The following is a 23,378-nucleotide window of genomic DNA, read 5'->3' on the forward strand; positions in this document are numbered from 1 at the left end:
GTGATTGTTGGTTGGTAGTATACTAGTATGAGAAGTAAGAGGTCATGAGTTTAAATCCTTACACAATCAAACAATTTTTAGAATAAATAGTAAACCCATAGAACCGGCCGGTTCAATGGAATTTTGCTCAAAACCGACCGGTGAATGGGCTAGCAGGGCAGTGGGCCTCCTAAAATTTTGACATTCAGAAAGAAAAATTTTATATATTATTCTTCAAATTTTGATAATAAAATTCTTTGTATTCTTTCATTTCTCCAAACTCGAAATATATTTAATTGCCCCTCATGATCTCATCCCTCAACTCCAAATTCCGGTTCGGTCCTTGATTGAGGGCTAATCCTAGCAAGAATAAGAAAGGAAAAGATAAAATAAATAAGGGGCTATCAGTTGACATATTCATGGTCGTCCGCGTTGCGGTGGATGGAGGGCTGTCGAAGAATTCTTCCCATCAGCGTGAGAGACATCAAAATCCATCTCGACAAGACGCGCTATTTACTGTGCTGGACAAATTTTGCAGTCATCGAATGTTATGTAATGGACCCTATCCATCAATCAATCTTATTAAATAGCACCGAGTTGAATAAGCTCTCTCCGGAGATTGAGAGAAATAGAGAGAGGAGTGACCCGACTGCTTAGGGCTAATTGGAGCTCAGATTGGAACTCTTGGATGAAATTTAAAAACAAAATCCTTTCCAAATTAGGAGGCTAATGAATGAGACATCTTCCTTATCTCATTCTGCCCAGTCAACTCTGATGTTGATCCTTTTAAGATTGATCATCAAAGCACTTCTACATGCTATGTTTATCCTCCCTGTTGATTATTTTGACACCTTTTTGTAATTCGATGTTTCATATCGTGAGATGGAATGGAAAATATTCAACCTAATTATAATTTCAATGTAATCTCGAACCATTTTGTGGCCATCCTGTCGTCCCGAGCAATCGGTAAACGGTTTCTACATAAGCCCTTGGGTTGGAAATTTTTGAGGCAGAACTGCAAGGAGAAACAGTCCATTGGATGCCAGTTTACATCATTCGTATACAATCCGGCTCCCAACCAAATTGTGTATACGAATTGGACTCAAAAGAGGAACATGAATGCACGAGCTAAGCATCCTCCCGACATCGTGCAACCGGTATCCATCTGAATGAGCATGACCTGATGAAAAGGCTACATGCAAAATCAACTCGCACTGATTTTTCAGCCATCACCTGGAGCTTCCTGTGCAATCAGCTTAGAAGATTGGGCAAGCAGTTGACGTCCCTTGAGCAAGGAGTTACTTGACCCCACACGTAAAAAAAGACAGGAACGAGAAGAGCATATCAAAAGAGAATCAGACTTCCGATCAAGACGGTGCAAATCTCTAATGTAACAGCCTGAAAAGAATGGACTCAGGAGGCACCTTCGGCAAGAGAACAGGCAAAGATTCTCCGGACATTATAACTCTCCTCCCATAAATATCTTCACAATCTTTCAGCCTTTTCGTGATGCAAGACCAGCCTTCTGGTCCTTCGGCACATATGCAAACTGACTGAAATCAATGCCCACGTTGGACCTAAAGAAATCACAGTATAAGCCACTATGAAGACTCCAGCTGGAATTATAAGAGAAATTAAGCATAGAACAAACGGAAACGCTGATTCACCTATTCTTGATAGTGGTCTTGACTTCCCTAAGAGGAGCTCGAAGACCGCTAGCTCGGGAACCTGAACCCGTGTATTTGAATGAAGATATTACTGAAACATATCGCTCCATTGATTGTTCTGCTATGCTGGAATAACGATCTAGGTGGGAAATGTTTGACCCAAACTTATCATTGGTTTTCATCTCCATGGAAAACATGTCATGTGCCAACGAGGCATTTTCTACATCAAAGAAATGAACATAAGAGATGTGCATTGTCACAAAGTTAATGTGTCACAAAGGTAAAGAACTATAACCTTAAATTAATATGAAATCCATAAAGAATGATTTAGCTAGCCAGAGAGGTGAAGCAAGGATGAAATATTTCACATACAGTAATCAAAGTTGACCAACATACCGTTGCTCTGAAGAGAATTGTCCATATGCACACGTTTTGGATTCAAATTGTCCTGACCAAAACAACTTCACTGTTTAGAGATGAATTCCATTTATGTGGGGGAAGATGACGAGTAACAAAAATCCTCAATGAGAAATACATACCGCTAGTGCTACATCGTAGGAACAGGTTTTCCTTTTTGTGAAGGCATCATTGACATCTAGGAGAGTCTCCTGTGCACTGTCTTCTTTATTTTCTTTTCCCAGTTTATGTTGGAAAAAACGACTCCTTACTACAACCTTTCCATTTTCCTTTTCCATTTTGCTTTTGGTCCCAAATGAAGGGCTCCTATGCAATTCGTTCCGCATTGATGTACAAGGTTTGTGCATTGTACATGCGGAGTTCTGTAGTAAGGAATTCCCCGTTCTTATGATCATGTCCATCGTGTTTTCTGAAAGAGTAGTCCATTAATAATCAATTATAACATAAATTTCGTGTGTTATTTGTGAGAAAAACACTCACCAGATGGAGGTGATTCTGCTACCTCAGTCTCTGCCTTGATAAAATCATTATCTGCCTAATTGATGAAACAAGAACAAGGATATCAAAAGAACTCACAAGAGGACACAATATTTCATATTAAGCAGGTCTTTCACAGGCCTTTCACTTACATGAGTGTGTCCCGAAGGACTATTTGAAAGGGTACTGATGTTCGATTCACAAGCAGCACCCTCCTCAGTAGTATTTAAGATGGGACCTGGGGAGGGTTTGTCCACTGGGCTTGAATTGTTTGTCGTAATCCTCGGAGCCTTGAATTCTCTCTTGGCTTCAAGGGATGCAGAGCCTATAGTTGTTAAGGAGATAATTTGCTAAGGAGATACTTCGCCAAAAAACAATAATGAACAACTGATATTATTAGGATTGGCATGTCAAGCATCACGTGGTTTCGGTTGGTACTTTGTTCAAAAAACCAAACCACAGAAACCAGTTCCGACTTCGATTTTCAGGCATAATTTGGCTTTCAGTACACATATGGTTTGAAAAACTTCATTGTTTGGCTGAAAACAACATGAAACAAAGACCAATGCCCACACACAAAAGACAGCTTCTGGCTGCGATTAATGAGACAGATTCACAGTGATGTTCACAGGGTGCAACTAAAGCGGAGCCAAAATTTTGCCAATTTGATCTTAAATCAGTCATGAAAGAAAAACAAAGCCATCTAACTATGTGGGTTCAAACCCCTCTGTGTACAGTTCATGCTATTAATATTAAAGTACGGAAGACAATTTTTTCTATGAGCAGGACTCGCTTATTCAATTAACAACAATCTTTCACAAATTAGTTTAAGCAAAATAAGCATTTAAAAGGATACAAAAGTACTTTGTCACGAGATTCTTCTGTGCTGGTAATTCTAACTTCTTCCTCACTTCTGGCTTAAAAGCTTTAGGCCGGTCAGCTTTTATGACCATTAACATTGAATTAAGGTTTCCACTCTACAGAAACAGAGCAAATATGTCAATATTTTAACTGACACTATTAGCACATAAAGCAGCTCATACGTGTGCATGAAGCTTTTTGTGCTGTCAAAGGCATTTTGGAGCACAAGTTTCAGATTGAGAGATAAATAGTGGACGAGTCATGGAGAGATGAAAACCTGAAATGGCAATTTTGTGATTGGATCCAATTCACCTTCTGCGATACCTTTTACTATATCTTGAGGAATCAATGTAGTCTTTTTTTGTTAAGGATGTCCAGAATTTGCTAGTGCATACGAGAATATAAGCATCATGCAAACCCAAATACATTAACTATTATTTAAAAAAAAAAAGAAAAAAAAAGGATATGGTCCCAAGAATTCCAGATCTTCATCCACATGATCAGGCACATTATATAAATGAACGATTGATTCACTGATAGGATCATAGACTCGTTGATGGTGGAAAGTCAAAATCGCTTTTCTGAACATCTCTTCATAGACTGGAGGCACCGAAGCGGTATTGTATCTCAAGTGCTTGACTACCTGAAACAATTTGTTCAAACTTATTTATTAACTAGCATACAAAAGAGATTAAGGTTGAATTCAAATTGAGCTCACCTTTTCATAAGTTTTGAACTTTTTCAATAGTGCATGAGCCTTTTTCAGTCCCATCCCAGGGAGAGATTGCAGATAATCACAGCCACTTAAGATGCACATCTCGAGAACCATTTGCTTAGAGAATCCTGCAAAACTGAGGTCCCTGTTCTGGTGTAGATTTGAATATCGAAACTCAACACCTTGGCCGTACTTATCCATTTTGTATATGATCTGAAAATTTAGACCAATATTACCATCATTAGCAAGGACCTAGTAAATATGAGCTTCAACCAGAAGAATGCAACCGATCACCTATTTCAGGATCGGAATTAATACAAGCTCAAAACATCAAATATAAACACTTATATCACAATTTATTGTGCCAAGAAAGACAGAGAAGCAAAAACTAGAATTACATAAGTTACTTTGTGCTTGTGTGATTGCACCTATATGTGTGTCTATTGTGCACACTTTAGATTCTTCTTCTTCTTCTTCTTAATTTTTTTTAATTTTTTGTCTTCTATATACACATTCTCCGGTGATCCTATGGTTGACACATTGAACCTGAACTATGTCTCCATTAGTCCGAATCACGTTTGATTCTAAAAATCTTCATTAAATCTACAAAAGATAGATAGAGAGATACAAATAGAGATAAATAGGAAGGGAGGGAGGGAGGGGGAGAGGGAGAAAGAGAGTCACCAAGATAACTTACTCTAGGACAACCAAATGGTATAAGATCAGAGTCCTCTGTGATAACGGCATCAACCTGTTTTGTAACTGCCAAGAATGTCATCTGGGCATCTGCTTCATATGGAGCCACAACATAATATATTTTCTCTATCTTCAAGACCTAAGACATAAACTGTGTCAACAGAGAAGAAGACACACCATTATACAAACAAAAAATAATTTGCTTACTTGAATTAGGTCATATGCAATAGAAGGAGAAATATCGACCGCCTTTTGGTAGCATTCATATGAAGCTGAAGAGTTTCCATTTGACTCGTGCTCAATGGCTCGTGCAAGGTTTTCCTTCCTTGACCTGAATTATTTTTATTTTAGTGGTTAAGCGTCACATATATAGCACTATCTCAAACACATTTGGATAGTATTTATTATAAGTAAACTAAGATTTCATACATTATATGGAAGGACTCTTGCTATGAGATTTATACATGAAGTCAGCATGGTGATAAATACATGTGTAATGGATATTATTTGAAGAACCAGATAATGATGAGCTATATTCAGCAGTTATGAGAAACTTTACCTCGCACGCTTGTTTTCCTGTTCAATTTTCATTGGTAGAAGGCCTCCGTCGAAGACAAGAATGGGTTTAACTCCATAATGCCGCAGCAAATCTACTCTGTGCATGCAATAGTCAATATGCCTAAATCAAGCATAATGCAATCGCTAAAATTAGTGTACACTCATAATCATGAATCACTCTCTCAACTCAAATGATGAGGAGGCAGTTTTTGTTTTGCAGAATCCTAGCATTATAGTAGGATAGGATATCAGGAGCAACTTGTTCAATTGCAAGACGACCAACGGAGCTCCATGAAAAGTTAAATAAAGAATGAAGGTGTTTTTAGCATGATCAGTTACAGAAACCTCAAAACATTACACAACAAATCAGATAAAATATCTGTTCATATTTTCTAAAAAAAGACGAGAGAAATCCTTCAACTGCATCAACACTGCTATGTCTGTAATACACCATCCAACATATCTGGAACATTATTTTAGTTTCTCTTTTTTCCTTGGCAAAATATTGCCGGTGACATCAAAACATGAAAACCGACCAAATGAAAGTAGAGCCCTTTCCCTTTACTCATCAAACAAGCGAAAGCTTCTGGCATTACAAGACAATGGCTAATGGCTGTCCACTGAATCTTGGCATCTGTTAGAAAGTAACATATGAGAATAGATTCATCATTCCATTCTATAACACAATGAATCTCCTTCACATCACATAAGAAGGTTTTGGGATGCGCTCTCGCCTAGTCATGGGTAGGTCCACCTGAATATAATGATCAAACAAAAGCAGAGCCTCTGTGCCTTTTTTTATTTTGTATAGACAAGGTTAATCTCATTGGAAATTTATAATTAAAAAAAAAGTATATTTCACTTACTTTCCACTCAATCAAATGAAAAGACACCAATTTTCCCACTTCGAATGAACAAGACAAAGCATCAATGACACACGTTTTCCTACTTCTGTATGTGAATTTGTAGAACATTCATCAGTCAAAGAGATGAAAAAAGACCAAGTAAAGAGAACTCCTTTCACATTATTACAGAAATTTTCAAGAATACAATTGTTTGATGCCTAAGGTCTATCAAATTGAATAGTGACAGGACCCTTCCACCAAATTCAAGAAACTTCAGTGCCTCAGCTGGAAACAAGACCCATTATCCCATTTCAATTGAACAAAGCAAAGCCTGTTCACAGCATTGAAGAACTTCACCAATGCACACTCGAAGTGAACCATTAATAAAAGAAGACCCATGCCCATTGCTCCAGTTTGATTGCAAAATAAGTCTTTGACAAATTCACGCATTAACCAAACAAGTGAACGAACGAACATTCGTTTACCCATCTCGGCAAACCAAAAGGGACTCTTTTCGCGGCATTTCGACTAGATTCAAGAAGGCGCATTTCGCAGCGAAGCCCTTCGATTGAAAATCTCGGAAACCTTAAAGAGCTCGCAAGAAACAAAAACCAAGAAGGGGTGGTGGGGGTCAAGGTAAGAGGGGTACCGAGTGGTGGGAAGGCCTTTGCAGAGCTCCCTGCTGCAAGACAAAGCGCCTTTGTGGAGCCAGGAATAGGTGTCGACGGCGACGCAGCAGCCCTCCAGCTCCTTTATGTGGATCGGTTGCATTATCGATTTCAGCTGAGGAAGCAGCCCCTGTATTCCCATCCCCTCTCTCCCTCCCTCTCTCACTCTCTCTCTCTCGGATCGACTGGGGAAATTTGTGCCCTAATCTGGGAAGATGGTTTGGGAGGAAAAGAAATTTGGCGGGAAATTTTCAATGATAGGATGAGGGATTGAATATTGAGTGGTAAAGTTCTTTTTAAAGTTGTTTTCTAAATTTTTCTTTGAAAAGGAAAAGGCAAAGACGATAGGTCAATGAGGTTGTGGTGGTAGTGAGAGCCTTTGCCGGGGCCACCACCACCCCAGCTAAGTCATTAGTGACCACTAAGGTTGTCAGTGACTCCAATTGGGTGATGGTGGCCGTCAACAGGACCACCATTGCCTTAAATTAAAAGAAAAAAATAAACTTAAAACTTCTAAAAGGAAAGAGGGGAAGGGACAATGGAGCCTTAACAACAATCCACCACCCTCCGATCGGGGTCGCTGGTGACCTCACTGGTTGAGGACAACCTTGATCGGGGGTAGTGGCTGCCCGCAAAGCTTTGCCCCCGCCCTTTCTGCTTCTCTAATTTAGGTTTTCCTTAATAAAAGAACTTAGGGCGGTCAGGGGCCTTGTGTAGGCCTACATCGATCACTGATGACCCCGACTAGAGGGGTGACCGCTAACAAGTCTCCCGCCGCTTGCTTTCGCTCTCCTAGTTTCTTTACCCTTTTCTTTCTTTCTTTTTCAAAAATAATTATTATTAAAAAGTTAAATTTTTGATGAAAAATGATTTTTCTAATGGAAAAGTGAACACTAAAATAAAGTGTCAAAAATATGAAAAGTTGAAGACAAAAAGATCAAAAAGAAAAAATGTTTAAGTATAAAATGGTGAAAATATTAAAGATTGAGGACCAAAAGTGTCTTTTTCCATTGAGAGATATAATATCACTTATACGAGTACAAATATCATGCATGAACCAACATGAATTAATTCAGGTAGTTTGTTACTTTTTTAAAAAAAATTAATATTTCAGATTTGAATTTTGTAAATAGATAAATTCATGATTTGAAGAGTTTTACCATCTTAGTGGGCCAACTTAACTTGAATTAAATTAGTCTGAACATATTAAATTTTCGGATATCAAAATTCACGCCAGAAAAATATCTCAGCTGCCGGAAATCCCTTGCGGAAATTACTTTTTGCATTCATGTTGTGAACTACATGTAGTTGAGCTTTCGTGTGAGTGCCTCAGACTATATTTTTTTTATGGATAAAAGCAATTCACGGCGACATCACCATAACAATACCCACTTGACGTAAATATATGAGTCTAAATCCAATCTCAGGTTGTTCTTAGTGGCATAGCTATAGCTTCCTTAGGATCGAACGTGAATTCGTTACTATGATCTCAATGAGTTTTCAAAAGAAAAATACTCAGCGTTCATAAAGTATATATTCACACAAAATATTCTAAAACAAAAACAGAGATCAGGTGATAGAGAGCATATTATGCAATAACACATTCATGGATCCTTATTAGGTAATGGTTTTTCTTATATAATCAAATAGAGAGAGGCTCAAGTTCGTTTGGTTTTGAAGTCGGAATATAATTCCACTCTACTCTAGCTACTATAGATAAGACAAAATAGGTAGTAGTAGATGAGAGTATTTATCATTAAATATTGATTGTAATAATAATTAAAAAAAATAAATGTAAAATTTATTATTAAATGAAAGAAAAAGATTTTTTTAAAAGTACGAAAATTTGTTATTAAAAATTTGGTTGCAAATGGAGTAAAATTATTTACCGAACGTGACCTTAATTATTTAATGGGGGCGGGTGGTAGATGTTTTCTTTGAGCTTATCCACACTCCTCGGCTCCTTTGTCTTTATATTTGTTGTCTTTTGCGTACTTTACCTATGCAGCAACAGCATCAAAAGATATTAGACACAAATGATAGATGGATCCTCCCACACTGCAAGAAGGCCATAAGTCCTATAAACTCCATGAATGGACATGTCAAACTCTATGAAACTGCAGCTTGTTTCTAATTAACAAGAACGAATACAGAGAGATCAGGATTGGATTCCGAAGGATTGAGCAGATGGTTCCAGTCGGGCTGCTGTCTTTCGCAACTTCTGTTTGCGGTGATGTCTCAGGGATCCCGGGTAATTGATCTCTGCTCTCTCTGCAGACTGAGATCATGATGTATGGACATCAGACAGAACATGTTTTATCGAAATCGGGATTTTCTTGCAGGCAGCCTATTGCCTTCGTGTTGTTTGTCTCCCCAATGTAAGTCTATATTATTATTTCCAACTCAGAAGAAAGTGCACTGCTGCTCTGTGTGTGCGCTTAGATTAGCCCTTTCGCTTCTTGATTCCTCGTCCTCACGGACCCACATTTCGGAGGTTCGTAAGAAACGGATCGACGGAGCAGTTCTCTGGATTGCCGTACGTGTATGCTCTCCTCAACTGCCTGATATGCCTCTGGTACGGCTCGCCTTTTGTGACTCCGGGTGTTATACTGGTCGCCAGCGTCAACTCCATTGGTGCTGTCTTCCAGTCGGCATACCTTACCATCTTCATTTCTACCCCGACAAGGCTAATAAGGTGGATTTTAGCGGTTTCAACTTGTCATAATTTATCTGCACAGAACAGAGAATAACATGAAGTGGAGTTATAATGATTCAAAACTAGAATCGGCACGTTGCTTGTACTGTGTTACATTACATGTCCCAATCTATTTAAAAGGTGGAAGGGACTCGATTTAAGATTTTAACAGGTCCAGCCATAATTCACGGAAAATATGCACTTGCAATTAGCATGCCATTTCACCAGACTTTACCGTTTTTCTTGCAATTCACACGTACATTTTACCGACCTTTATCGTGATAATATGTCTGCTGATTCTGCATGCAGCTGAAGATGGCCGGACTCGTGCTCCTAGTCTTTGCCCTGTTCCTGACTGTGGTTTACATGAGCATGCAGCAATTTACCCCAGATCTAGGCAAATATTTGTCGGGTACCTCAGCATAGTCTCTCTTATTTCAATGTTCGCGTCGCCCCTCTTAAACATCGTAAGTTCATCTGTGAATAGGATTGCTTTGAATCATTTCAATGTTTTGTGTTATTATGATGTATATACATTCCTTTTTCTTTCTTTGTTTTTTTCTTTTGGTAAGCAGAAGCTGGTGATTAAAACAAGAAGTGCTGAGTATATGCCATTTTACCTCTCGTTATCAACCTTCCTGATGAGTGTCTCTTTTTTCGCGTATGGAATATTCAAGTTCAATCCATTATATATGGATCATAACTATATACCGTCTTCAAAAGTATAATTACTATATGCAAATCATGCGAGATGGATCGAGAGAGGACAGATAGTGTTAAGCAATGGGAAATGATTACTCTCTCGTTGCTTTGCCCACATGACGATTTTGGAACTGAAACATTTTTTACCGGGCATTGTATGCAGGTTCCAAATGGGGTTGGGACACTTCTCGGAATCAGCCAGTTGTCGCTTTACTTCTACTACAGGAGTGTATCTGCAGAAGGAGAGTGGAGAGTACCTTTAATGCGATCATATGCATGAAAAACCGATTCTGCTACAAATTGCGTAAGAACCACCGCAATTTCTGCTCATCCTGTGCCCTTCTTCTGCAAACAAAATAAATGTATGCAAGATAACATATGACAGAACCAGGACATCGAGCAGGGAGGAGCGAGATCTTTCAAGGCCACCACAGCGAGTTTAATTGAATGTTCACTTTTGGAGAATATATGCAAATAATTCTGAAATACTGGAAAAGAAGAGTTGAAGATCTCGAATAGACGTTAATCAGAAGATGCATTTACCAAATTGATTCAAATTACATCGGCATTTGACATCCATTCTGTGGAAGACATACACAGGATAGATCCGGATGTACCTTAGAAAACAATATGACGTGGTCTTGGTCGCAATGATGCTGGTCCCAAGATCTAGGATACGAATGGTGCGTTTGATTTCAGAGTTAAAAATAACTTTGATTTTGATTGTGGAAAATGACAAATGAGATGAGATTAAAAATTTAACTTGAAAAACGTATATTTTTATTGTATAGTGTGTTGAGTTAAAATCAAAATCATGATTCTAAAATCACACTAACAAATCAAACGTAATAGAAAAGGCTGGCCGATGGCATGCTGTCCACAAAGTTTTGTCACTCACAAAGGTGCTTCTTCAAATATATATGTTTCTAACCTCACAAGTGCACCAAAACCTTCGCATTCAAAGGCAAGACATGTCGATTCTACCTTTAAACACTAATTTTCACTTATATTCCTAAAAGAGGGGAAAAAAAAAAGAAGTAACATTGCCCGTTCGTCACACATCCTCTGGCTCTACCCTCCATTTATATAAGAATAAATTGTACTGATGATCCAAAAAATTTTATAAATGTTCAAAAAATTTTTTGCTACTTGATGATACAAAATATTTCAAAGTTATTTCAGTATAATACAAACCGTCATCTCGCCATTGAAGCCGTTATTTACAAAATCTTTAAATTTTACACTATCATGTAACTTACTTAAAACATTTTATACTAGTAAGTTACAACTTTAAAACATTTTACACAATCATGTAACGTCTCACAAAAATCAATTTTGCACCATCAAAGTCTGCTTGATAACGTCAATGACGAAATGACAGTTTGTACTATACAAACAACTTTAAAACATTTTGTACCATCAAGTAACAAAAAAAAAATTTTGTATCATATTAAAATATTTGTAAAACTTTTTAAACTATCAATGCAATTTACCCTATATATAAAAAAGCATTCATAACAAATCTCAGCTTCACAATATCACAGTAATGACCAAATTCACAACCACATTAAAATATCGAACATGCACAACCCGAAAACAAGATGGCTCTCTTTTTTTATTTTTTTCTTTCTTTTTTTAAATTTTTTTGTTGCGCGCTTTCATTCCTTATATAATATGCAGAGGGTATTTCCAAGAGTGTCACCATTTACAACCTCAATCATATCCTTACAAAAACCCGCCCCAATCTCTCCTATTTCTAAGTAAATTAACACAGCATAGCAATCCATCATGGAAAGCTGAGAAGAAACCCACCCATCAGAAGCAGAAAGAAAAAGGAATCACGAAAAAATTTCTCCTTCCTCTCCCCCATTGCAAACCGTCTCCTCGTCATCATCCTCCATGTAATCATCCTTCATAAACAGGCCAAGCCGCTCCAGCGCGTTCTTACCCGGTGACCCATCAAATCCTCCCGAAAGCACCTCAGACCCATCATCCGATTCCGGAACATGAACTGATAGAGAACATCCACTCAATATTTCAAGCTCCTTTAGAATCTCGAGGTTCTCTCCAATTTCCACAGTTTTTTCCATCTGAACCAACAGAAAGAATATTCATGAGACTCTCACTCAACATTCACACTGAAACAGGTTTCAGGGGCACAATAAAGCCACAGGAGCTGAACCTTTTGAAGAGCAATCCGAGCAGCTTCCCTGTCCCTCTCCCTTTGCTTCTTTAATTCAGCCTCTGCTCTTGCTTCTGCAGCTTTTATTTGAGCTTCAATCCTGGCCTTCTCTGTAATTGCCACACAAATAAAATTAAACCAAATTATAAGTCTTCCGAAGACCAACCTCATTCAACAATCAAAAGTACACAGGCAGTGAGGAAATCCATCCAAGTACATTGACTTGCTATAATTTAACTAATACATACGTTCAAAACAGCAAATCTTGTCAATGTATCTTCAGATCTATCACACGTGATCTAGTTACCAATAGATTGAACCATCTTTAATCTATATCTACATCTAAAAGCAAGGAGATTCACGAAAACCTTAAGTCCCAATACACCTCAATATTGGAAACCTTGCAAAGTGTTGAAAGATTTGCTTAGTCTGCCATGACAATGCTCACAACTAGTTGACTGTGATTGCCAAGACTTTGCAGTTGGAAATAGAAAGAATAACAAAGAAAGCTATACATAACTGCATCAAAAACAGATGACTGAAAGTAGCTAAATAAGCACTGACTACTGCACAGTTACCCTTTCTAATCGCAAGACCACCTAATGAACCATAAAGCAGCAGTTTAGAATCTCAAACAAAAGAATTGAACAGTCAACTACCACTGAAAATATCTCAATACCACCAAGTTACAATTAGAACGATCTAACATGACATGAAAGAGAACTCATGTAAAAGCCAAAAAAATAAAAGTAACGAAAATCCAAGATCACCTTCAAGCTGCCTCCTTTCTAGTCTTTCCTTCTCCTGCTGCAGCTTGATAGGATCAGCTTTATCACCCTGTCACAAAAGAGCATGTTATAGCTCTCTCAGCCAAAAAATAAATATGAAGCAAGGCCAACACCCCATATGTAGGCACATGTTCACATGTAAAAGGAAGCACATACATGATCAAGTAGTGTCTTATGCTGTGCCTTCAATATAGTGGCAGCAAAGCGACTCTTTAGCATTGCAGCTCTAAGAGCCTTCTTTGGCGACAGCTGTGCATCAGGAAGAGGAGCAGCCCAACCTAATCCATACAAAAAGGAGTCACCAGATAACCTGTTAGATTATTGCTGATTGTCTCCTTGACAAGTATAGCTCAGCTAAAGATAAACCAACCTTCGCCACATGTGGCGTCCGTATTAGCAGCAGCTGCACCTCCTGTAGTACAAAAATCTTCTTCATCCACAGCACTTCCAGCCCCTTCTGATTGCATCAACAGCAAATTGAGAACCACCAAGTAAAAGATAGAAAAGAAGCTGCCTTAGGAAACCATACCATCACTATTATCTTGGTCAGACTTGTCCCAATGTGATGCACGATGGTTCTTTGCCTAAAAATCAGAAAGGTTAAGGGAAAACTCTTAAGATACTGGTCATGCAGTTGATCAGCATTTTCATTCATGAAGTGCAAATGAAATTTCATTTATACCTGTCCTGAACCATCACCATGACATGCATGATCTTGACCTTGTGATCTTTCAGAAGGCAAGCCTAATAAAAACAACACATACTGAATGAATTGGTATTGAAGTGCAACCACATTACACAGAGAAAACAAGAGGGCAGGTGAACTAACCACTTGGCACTATTCGCAACGAATCACTTATTTGGCTGTGGCTGCATGGGCAACTAATGCTAGCACATACATCACACTTGGATCGGAAGGCAAGGCTACTGTCACTATCTGTGCCTAAAAGACACATTTAGAATTAGCTCATGCAAGAGCCATAAAGCAGAAATCATGCTCTGCCACTCCATACCTTTATTTATATTATTAGTTGATGGTTTGCTCTGAGGCACTTTTGGAACTTTCACCTACAGGAGGACCATATCAGAGGAATCAACAATCGGAAGAGCAAATTTTTATAAGAACCAGGAACAAGAAAAGCCATTTCTAAATCCATTGTGTAGTCTACATTTAAGAGCACTGAACAGACAATTGTTGCATCATACATATAATTTCCACTTTGAAACATATTTTATCTGATGTAGAGGAAGCAGTTGACACCACTTACTTTCGTAACTCCTGCGTCATTTTGACATTTGATCTCTCCATTTGCCACCCCATTCTTACACAAATCAGCAGGTGGAGCCGTCTTAGAATCACTGTGTCCCACAGCATTTCCATCCTTAAGCTGTTTGTCTGATGAAATTAGTTCACCTCTTGGTGTTCCGCGATTCCACTTTGCCTCAAGAACTTTCCATCCAGACTCAAATATTTTACTCAAGCGATCTGCCATTATATGGACCTCATTACCAGGTGGATTGTAGTGCATGGCATTAGAAAAGGTCAACCTGACATCAGTGGCAAATTCTTCAATCCCAAGATACAATTTCTTCTCCAGCCTTGATTTAACTGTCCCCAAGTCCATGGGTTTTGATATTATTGAAAAGTAATCCGGAATATTCAGCGCAACAGGATCCACTGGCCGATTGAAGGGCCAACCACATTGATGATGCATCAATTTCTTCAACAAGGAAGTACACTGCTGAGTAACTGCCCGGTCTATTTTCAGCCTCTTCTTTGGACTTTCCAACGGTTCAGGCGGTCCTCGCTTATTAGAAATTGGCAGAGAAATTCTAAGCTTTGATCCATTGACGGCAGATATCTTGCCAACCCTCTCATTCTGACCAGTTTCATTTCCAGCAGCACATTTCCATTCACCTGTAAGTGATGCCGGCTGCTCAAATTTACATGTCTGTGGATCAGCTTCAAGTCGTTTTCCCCCAAACTTAATCTTCAGCTTCTTCTTCACAATAATGCTTTCGGTAGCTATCATATTGTCAGACTAAATGAACTGGAGAAATGCTCTGCTTAGAATACCACACGGTGCCCTTAGACCATTGCAGTCAACCTTCCTGAGAAAAAAAAAATCACAATAAAATACGATACCAACTTTAGATATCCACCTCCAACTACATTCCTCGAAACCTATCCACCAGTATTGTAATCAGCTAACTATAGCAGTTCAAGAACACACACAAAATAGACAGCTGCTTATTTCAAAATATAAGATAACGAAATATTTCCAGATGGTTAATAGTATTATTTACTTGGAAGCCTATTAATGGTCTCCATTCATGAAACAGGCCGAAGGTCATAGTGCATGATGTAAACCGTAAAACTATAATTGGTGGCACTAGCAAGCCAAACCCAGGACCAATTTCGCAAAGATCATGTATCCTCTGGTCTCATAATAATAATTCTCGTGAAGGAATCTCATTGGAGTCGAAAGAACCAAATTGGCTACCCTCCAAAGAAGAAAGGCCCCAAATCTTATTCCCCAGCGAAATTGGAAAAGATCCCAATACTAAGAGCCCTAGAATCCGTGCAATAACCATCAAAAGGAGATGTTCGATTTTTTCCGTTTCTTTTTCCAATTCCCTCAGCAGCAGAACAAAGACGAAACTCTTCCAGAACAGGAAAGCGGACACACAACGCAACAGAACCACTCGAACCCCCAAAACCCAGGGATATAGGGTTGAAAACGGAGAACTTACCAGGAGAGATTCGGCACCCGCTAAGATCGAAGCCGATAAGATCAGCGCAGAGGGGCAACCTCCACACACCGGAGACGCATAGAGAACGAAGCAGAGACAGAGAGAGGCTGAGAAGCCTCCTCTTCCCGGTAGCCCTTCCGGGCCTAGGGTTTTGGGAGAGAGAGAGAGAGAAGAGGAGGAGACCAAGAGCGGAGAAGATCGGGTTTTTGGGCTCACGGTGAGTTAGGGTTTTCTCAGGGTTTTCATTTTTTTCTTTGATTATTTTTGTGGGATGACTTTTTCGTCATTATCTTTTGTTTTTATTTGCCATTTGTTAGCCGTACCATAGGAAACTCCGCGTAGAATGAGAGAGCTCTTACTGCGAATTGACGCAATTACCCCTAATACAATAAAAAAGGTCCGCCACGTTCAGGGCGAAGGGTGTAAATCCACACGGGGGCGGCGGCTGACGTGGCACCTAAGGATTGGTGTCGTGACTTCATCGTAAAAGCCGTCTATCGTCACAAAATTCCCGGATTACCGGCATTAAACGTGCAATTATGGAACACGTGCTCTTTTATTTGTGCCGAACATTTCTGCCGAAATTAAGTGCTACAAGATTGGAATGGCATCACTGTAATTTTACCTAAAATGATAGGCTATTTATATCAGTGAGGGGGGCGGTAGCCTCCGAATCGGAGGAACAAGCATTTTCCTTGTTTTTATTGGGAGAATGACCAGAAAAGAAAAAGGTAAAATGCATTATCCAACCTCGAAGTATTCTTAAATGACAATGAGATTAAAACTTGATAAAAATAGACACTTCCCCAGTTGATCGAGTTGACTAAGGGAGAGCTAACGGAAAAGTTAATGGTAATCCCATTTCATACCATAATTAAATAATAAAAAAATAAAAAATAAAAAATAAAATGCACTCTCCCCTAATCAGCAGATAATCCCAAAAAAGTCCTTTAGACTTCATGAGGTAGGTCCTTATTACAAAATTATATATATATATATATATATATATTTATATAATCAGGTAGTTTTCTTTTGTTGAGTGTAACGCTATCTTGCAAAAGAAGTTACCTCCAAAGTTAAAAGACTCAAGTAAATTTACCATACCTTGTGCTATTGGAATTCAATTTACCCGACATGCTTTGTACGATTTAGGAGCAAGTATTAATTTGATGTCATTATTGGTGTATGAGAAACTTGGATTGGGGGAGGTAAAACCCATTTCTTTGACTCTTCAACTTGCGGATAGATTATACACTTATCCTAGGGGAATCATAGAGGATGAATTGGTCAAGGTCCATAAATTTATATTCCTTGTGGACTTTGTGGTATTGGATTATGAGGAAGGTAGGGATATTCCCATTATTTTGGGAAGATCGTTTCTTTCAACCGGTCAAACTTTGATAGATGTCCAAAAAGGTGAGTTAACCATGAGAGAACACGATCAAGAGGTAAGGTTTGATGTTTTCAAAGCAATGCAAGCACCAGATGAAATTGATGAATGCTCTCGTGGTGACGTTATTGATAGGGAATCGGGAGAAAGATTCAAGGAAACGTACTCGGTTGAAGCTCTCGAAACAGCCATCATGGAAGTGTCAAAAAGGGAGGAGGACGAGCTTATGGAGATGGTGAACTTTCTCGATGCTACACCATACCTCAACAACCCCATCCCTCAGTACGAACCATTGGAGAGGCCGATCTCTATGGCCAAGCGTTCGATTAAAGAGCCGCCCAAGCTTGAACTTAAACCATTGCCGGAACATTTGAGGTACATTTTTATTGGGGACTCATCTACTCTTCCTGTTATTATCTCGACACATCTTACTAATGGACTATAGTCGATATCAAAGGCATTAGCCCATCTTCTTGTATGCACAATATAAGCTTAGAAGAAGCCACAAACCAACCGTAGAGCATCAAACGCAACTTAAGTCGAATATGAATGAGGTGGCGAAGAAGGAGATAATCAAGTGGCTTGATGCCGGCATAATCTACCCCCATCTCCGATAGTTCGTGGGTAGGTCCAACTCAATGTGTACCAAGGAAGGGAGGCACAATGGGGGTGGTCAATGAAAAGAATGAATTGATTCCAACTCGTACCGTCACGGGTTGGAGGGTATGCATGGATTATCGCAAGCTTAACAAGGCAACCTGAAAGGATCATTTCCCTCTATCATTCATCAATCAAATGTTGGATCACTTAGCACGTAAAGAATTTTATTGCTTTTTAGATGGCTACTCTGGTTATAATCAGATAATGATTGCACTGGAGGACCAAGAGAAGATAATCTTCACGTGTCCTTATGGAACCTTTGCGTTTCGGAGGATGCATTCGGGTTGTGCAATGCTCTTGCCACATTCCAACTTTGTGTTGGGAATTGGTGTATGCCCTAGAGGCAATCTATAATCAGTTTTGTAATATGATATCTATTTCATTATAAAACGAGGCATATCTGTTATTGTGTAGATTGCGCTAAATATGATTTTACACAATAATGTCCTTGGAATAGTAGGTTCAATAGGCATCAAGTGTGACTTGATTGTGAGATCCTATAATTACTGAACATTATTCCTAAATGTCCATAGTCAAAGTATTATCGTTAATTAGGACAACGGTAATACGGTTAGACTAGTGTGAGTGTTGATTGATGACCAAATCTCATAGGTCATGGATATGGAGATATCAAATCACACCACATGTATACATTAAGAGTAATGTGTATTGGACTGACCCGCCATGAGATTGCTACATGGTTTGTTACGTGATTGTCATTAGCATATCTCAAAGTGACTATAGTGTAATGGTCCTTTGACTTGAGGTCACCATAGATTCCTACATGTAATGTCATATACTTTGATACTGTCAAACGCCACTGTAACAGGATGGTTATAAAGACAGTTATTGGGTATACCACAGAGCATGGAGAGGAATGTGAGTGATCAAGATAGGATTTGTCCCTCCTACGAAACGGGAGCGATATCTCACGGCCACTTGGTGGTTAAGTCTAAAAGTGTATGCATACCCAAATGAGTCGATATAATGATATCGAGCTCATTTGTTCTGATAGACTTACCCAGTAAACCAAGAAAGAGAGATATTGAGCCATACAAGGATGTCATCGACCATGCCTTGGGCTCAATAGAGATATAGAGGACAATGGATTATATTACACGGTAATATAGGTCACAAGGTTCGTCGAGAAATTGACTTTTCGATTACTTGAGTAACAGTGATGCATTGCTAGATGCCGCTCACTGTTTGTAATATTAAAATAGAGATTTCGATATTACTATCAACGTAATTGGGAACCTACAGGGTCACACACTACGACTAAATTGACGAGATATTTTGAAACAATAAAATCGTCTAATAGAGATTAGATGATTTATGGTGCGACTAATTAATCGGATATTTAATGAGATTAAATTTGTCGATTAATTAGACTCGATTTATTAGATTAAATGGACCAAATTGATGCACGATTAATACGGTGACACATGGGCCATACATATGTCTACATTTATACATACACATGGGCTAATTAAATGATGCCATTTACCTAGACACATGTCATGTAGGGAGCCCATGTAATTCTAATCCCACATCGGTGGGATTTGAATTTTCTTCCCTTCCTGTTTGTTATATAAAGGGTACAGAGCATACAAATATAATATAGATGAGATATATATGTATGCATGTGTTTGTGTACGTTTACATACACAAATATATAAGATATACATGTATGTATATAAATGGGCATAATTAAGTTGAATTGTTCAACTCATTAGGTCCAATTAAGTCTAATAAATTTCGAGAGTCGCACCAGTGTTTCTTTCGAGTGTTGGTCACTAGCACCGCCGATCTCGAAGACTCGTCGACAAAATCGGTGTGGACACCGGTAGAGGCGTCACGCGTGGGACGCTCTGTCGACAACTTTAAATATTCCAGGTACGCTTTTATTTACTCTTATTCTTCTAGTAGGCCTTGGAATTAGTTTCACGGGTATGAAATTTTGAATTTCTGTTCCTTTTCGCTTCTGTTGCGCCCCGTGGAACTAGCAATTGGTATCAGAGACTAGCTAGTTAGAATCTGAGTAGATAATAGCATAAAATATGATTTTATGCTTGGTACTGGTATGATTATGTTTGATATTTGCGGTGCATGACTGTTAGACATGGACTATGTCCTAGTTGTGTTAGTATAATAGTTATACGTGTGGACTATTATGTAATAGTTACATAATAGTGTATAGTGAGATCGATTAAATGTTAATCAAATCCCTCAAAATATTAAGTCCATATCCTTCCACCGTGTAACGCTCGTCAAGACCAAGATCGATGAGTGTGTAGACCTTGCCTTCGCAGGATGCCCTTATCTATCCTAGTAAGACGTTGTGTTTACCAGTGGGTCGGACTTAACTGAGCAAGCCTAATAGGATTAGGAGTTCAGAGGCATGTAGTTGGGCATCGATCTATAAGATAGATTTGAATAAGGAGTTATTCACCCAACTAATCAAGAGTTGCATGTGATGCAATTGGGAAAGTGAGTTCCCTACCTAAATAGCCAGTTCTGGGTGAATCAGCCCTCGCTGACTCAAAGCTTGGTGAGATATGGATCTTGAGCTACTATGAGAATGATATTCTCTGAATCAATGTTGAGGGTCATTGATTTGATATAAATAGTGGGAGCAATATTTATAAAGTCCTCATTAAATATTGTTGTGTCATAATACTTATTTTGTATATTTCTATGGTAGTTACCATGGCAGGGAGCACTTCTAGTACTTTCTATTTGCGATCCGTCCTTGATAAGGACAAACTGTCAGGGAATAATTTCCTTGGTTGGTATCGAAACTTGAGAATTGTTCTCACCCAAGAAAAGAAGCTATATGTCTTAGAGCAACCTCTTCTTGCGCCACCGCCTGACGATGCCCCCCAAGCTGAGAAAGATGCTTATAGTAAGCATCATGATGATGCCGTAAACGTCGGATGTCTCATGTTAGTCACCATGGACTCGGAGCTTCAGAAGCAACACGAGAACATGAAGGCGTACGATATGATCGTGCATCTCAGGCAGCTCTATCAAGAGCAGGCCCGACATGAGAGATTCGAGATCTCTAAAGCACTTTTTCAGGCAAGGTTGACTGAGGGTAGCCCGGTGGGTCTTCATGTACTCAAGATGATTGGGTACGTTGAGACTCTGGGAAGACTGGGATTTCCTCTTGGTCAAGAGTTGGCCACAGATTTAGTCCTACAGTCGCTGCCCAGCAGTTATAGTCAGTTCATTATGAGCTATAATATGAATGACTACAATAAACCATTGCCTGAACTGCTTAGCATGTTGAGAACAGCTGAGCATGATATCAGCAAGGGGACGTCCGTTCTAATGGTCCAAGGGACCAAAAGAAAGGGCAAGAGCAAGAGTAAAGGCAAGAAGGCTAAAGGTGCATCCAATTTTGACTTGGGTGCGTTGAAGCCTAAAGCCAAGGTGGCGAAGAATGATTACTGCTTCCATTGTGGCAACACTGGACATTGGAAGCGGAATTGTAAGATATACCTGGAAGAGTTGAAGAAGAAGAAGGGAAGTGAGACTTCCACTTCAGGTATCCATGTTATAGAGATTAATGTATCTACTACTTCTACATCTTGGGTATTAGATACCGGATGTGGTGCTCATATTTGTGGAAATATGCAGGACCTAAAGGACAGTAGATCGTTGACAAAGGGTGAGGTGGACCTACGAGTTGGAAATGGAGCAAGAGTTGCTACATTAACTGTAGGGACTTATCACCTAGTTTTACCTACTGGGCTTGTATTAGATCTTAACGACTGTTATTATGTACCTGCTATTAGTAGAAACATAATATCTGTTTCTTGTTTGGACAAGAAGGGATTTTGTTTCACTATAAAGAACAAGTGTTGTTCTATGTACATGAATGATGTATATTATGGCAGTGCACATTTAAGTAATGGTCTGTATGTTCTTGATCTAGATACGCCTATTTATAATGTGGAAACCAAACGGCTCAAATCTAATGATTCGAACCCGACTTACCTCTGGCATTGTCGTTTAGGCCATATTAGCGAGAATCGCATCTCTAGACTCCATAAGGATGGATTACTGGATTCGTTTGATTTAGAATCGATCGAGACATGCGAACCTTGCTTAATGGGGAAAATGACTAAGGCCCCTTTTACCGGAAAAGGTGAGCGAGCTAGTGATCTTTTGGCTCTCATACATACCGATGTATGTGGACCAGTGAACAAGCTTGCTAGAGGTGGGTATCTCTACTTCATTACATTTACTGATGATTTCAGTAGATTTGGATATGTGTTTTTGATGAAACACAAATCTGAATCCTTTGAAAAGTTCAAAGAATTTAAGAATGAAGTGGAGAATCAGTTGGGTAAGAGCATTAAAGTTCTTCGATCAGATCGAGGAGGTGAATATTTGAGCTATGAGTTCGCTGACTATCTTAAACAGTGTGGGATTTTATCTCAACTGACTCCACCTGGAACACCACAATGGAATGGTGTAGCTGAGAGGAGGAATCGAACTTTATTAGATATGGTTCGATCTTTGATGAGTCATGCAAACTTATCTGACTCCTTCTGGGGATATGCTCTACAGACAGCTGCTCTCATATTAAACAATGCTCCGTCGAAATCAGTTGAAAGGACACCATATGAGATGTGGTATGGGAAACGTCCCAAGATGTCTTTTCTAAAGATATGGGGTTGCGAAGCTTATGTGAAGAGATTGTCTTCGGATAAGCTTGGCCCTAAATCGGACAAATGTTACTTCGTGGGGTATCCTAAGGAAACTCGAGGATACTATTTCTATAATCCCATCGAGGGCAAAGTGTTTGTCGCTCGAACTGCGGTATTCCTTGAGAAAGAGTTTCTCTCCAAAGGAACTAGTGGGAGGAAATTAGAACATGGGGAATTTCTACCACAAAATGACATTGACCAATCGACGGGCGATGTTGCAGAACAAGTACCACAAGTTGTTGTGGCACAATCTTCTACACAGGTGACACAGGAGCCTCGTAGGTCTAGTAGGATACGTCATGAGCCCGAGAGATATGGATTTCTCGTGACTCAAGACAATGACGTATTGCTCATAGATAATGATGAGCCTACAACCTATGCGGAAGCCGTAATAGGCCCAGACTCTGAGAAATGGCTGGAGGCCATGAAATCTGAGATGGAGTCCATGTACACTAACCAAGTATGGACTTTGGTTGATCCACCTGAAGGGGCAAAACCCATTGGGTGTAAGTGGGTCTTCAAGAAGAAGACTGACATGGACGGTAATGTGATTACCTTTAAGGGCCGACTTGTGGCAAAAGGTTTCAGACAAGTTCATGGTGTTGA

The 23,378-nt window shown here is 39.2% G+C and overlaps 3 protein-coding genes across 10 annotated transcripts; 1 reads left to right on the top strand and 2 right to left on the bottom strand.

Annotated features, from left to right (window-relative positions):
• Positions 1 to 862: 862 nt before the first annotated feature.
• Positions 863 to 7,252, bottom strand: LOC116192877 (exonuclease 1). Of its 6 annotated transcripts, none has more exons than XR_004154168.1 (15): positions 6,865 to 7,252; positions 5,372 to 5,491; positions 5,020 to 5,143; positions 4,814 to 4,867; positions 4,120 to 4,329; positions 3,869 to 4,044; positions 3,679 to 3,754; positions 3,397 to 3,517; positions 2,693 to 2,865; positions 2,544 to 2,598; positions 2,186 to 2,472; positions 2,043 to 2,094; positions 1,647 to 1,866; positions 1,404 to 1,556; positions 863 to 1,280 (listed from the first exon to the last, which is right to left on the bottom strand). XR_004154168.1 is itself a non-coding variant. In XM_031521573.1 (14 exons), the coding sequence occupies exons 1-14, from the start codon at positions 7,023 to 7,025 to the stop codon at positions 1,475 to 1,477; spliced, it is 1,995 nt and encodes a 664-aa protein (XP_031377433.1). In that variant the 5' UTR covers positions 7,026 to 7,250; the 3' UTR covers positions 863 to 1,474. The 6 variants fall into 6 exon arrangements, 1 of the variants encoding a protein (XP_031377433.1); XR_004154167.1 differs by having other exon boundaries at positions 4,814 to 4,951; positions 5,372 to 5,467; positions 6,865 to 7,249; XR_004154162.1 differs by having other exon boundaries at positions 4,814 to 4,951; positions 6,865 to 7,248.
• A 1,630-nt stretch (positions 7,253 to 8,882) lies between these two features.
• Positions 8,883 to 10,837, top strand: LOC116192917 (bidirectional sugar transporter SWEET2a-like). The gene is given in 7 exon segments (XM_031521625.1): positions 8,883 to 9,261; positions 9,378 to 9,553; positions 9,556 to 9,578; positions 9,888 to 9,969; positions 9,972 to 10,045; positions 10,154 to 10,239; positions 10,444 to 10,837. Coding segments are annotated over 7 exon segments (633 nt in total). The 5' UTR covers positions 8,883 to 9,169; the 3' UTR covers positions 10,544 to 10,837.
• Positions 10,838 to 11,847: 1,010 nt separating this feature from the next.
• Positions 11,848 to 16,273, bottom strand: LOC116192897 (transcription factor GTE12-like). 3 transcript variants are annotated; one of them, XM_031521613.1, is made up of 11 exons: positions 16,005 to 16,273; positions 14,519 to 15,362; positions 14,264 to 14,318; positions 14,080 to 14,193; positions 13,933 to 13,994; positions 13,780 to 13,834; positions 13,621 to 13,704; positions 13,407 to 13,528; positions 13,233 to 13,299; positions 12,463 to 12,572; positions 11,848 to 12,370 (listed from the first exon to the last, which is right to left on the bottom strand). In XM_031521613.1, the coding sequence occupies exons 2-11, from the start codon at positions 15,281 to 15,283 to the stop codon at positions 12,119 to 12,121; spliced, it is 1,686 nt and encodes a 561-aa protein (XP_031377473.1). In that variant the 5' UTR covers positions 15,284 to 15,362; positions 16,005 to 16,273; the 3' UTR covers positions 11,848 to 12,118. The 3 variants fall into 3 exon arrangements, with proteins under 3 accessions (XP_031377473.1, XP_031377458.1, XP_031377466.1); XM_031521598.1 differs by having other exon boundaries at positions 13,621 to 13,707; XM_031521606.1 differs by having other exon boundaries at positions 13,621 to 13,707; positions 14,519 to 15,358; positions 16,005 to 16,261.
• Positions 16,274 to 23,378: the final 7,105 nt, after the last annotated feature.

Source organism: Punica granatum, chromosome 1 (assembly GCF_007655135.1).
Source record: "Punica granatum isolate Tunisia-2019 chromosome 1, ASM765513v2, whole genome shotgun sequence".
Classification (NCBI taxonomy): domain Eukaryota; kingdom Viridiplantae; phylum Streptophyta; class Magnoliopsida; order Myrtales; family Lythraceae; genus Punica; species Punica granatum.

Coding starts and splice junctions, on each gene's coding strand:
- LOC116192897 (XM_031521598.1), bottom strand. CDS start 15,283: ATGATAGCTACCGAAAGCATTATTGTGAAGAAGAAGCTGAAGATTAAG. Junction 13,708..13,779: donor TGACCAAGATAATAGTGATG/GTATGGTTTCCT, acceptor TGATGCAATCAG/AAGGGGCTGGAAGTGCTGTG. Junction 13,300..13,406: donor ATAAGACACTACTTGATCAT/GTATGTGCTTCC, acceptor CTTTTGTGACAG/GGTGATAAAGCTGATCCTAT.
- LOC116192877 (XM_031521573.1), bottom strand. CDS start 7,025: ATGGGAATACAGGGGCTGCTTCCTCAGCTGAAATCGATAATGCAACCG. Junction 5,144..5,371: donor CAGGAAAACAAGCGTGCGAG/GTAAAGTTTCTC, acceptor AAAATAATTCAG/GTCAAGGAAGGAAAACCTTG. Junction 2,599..2,692: donor GTCCTTCGGGACACACTCAT/GTAAGTGAAAGG, acceptor TTCATCAATTAG/GCAGATAATGATTTTATCAA.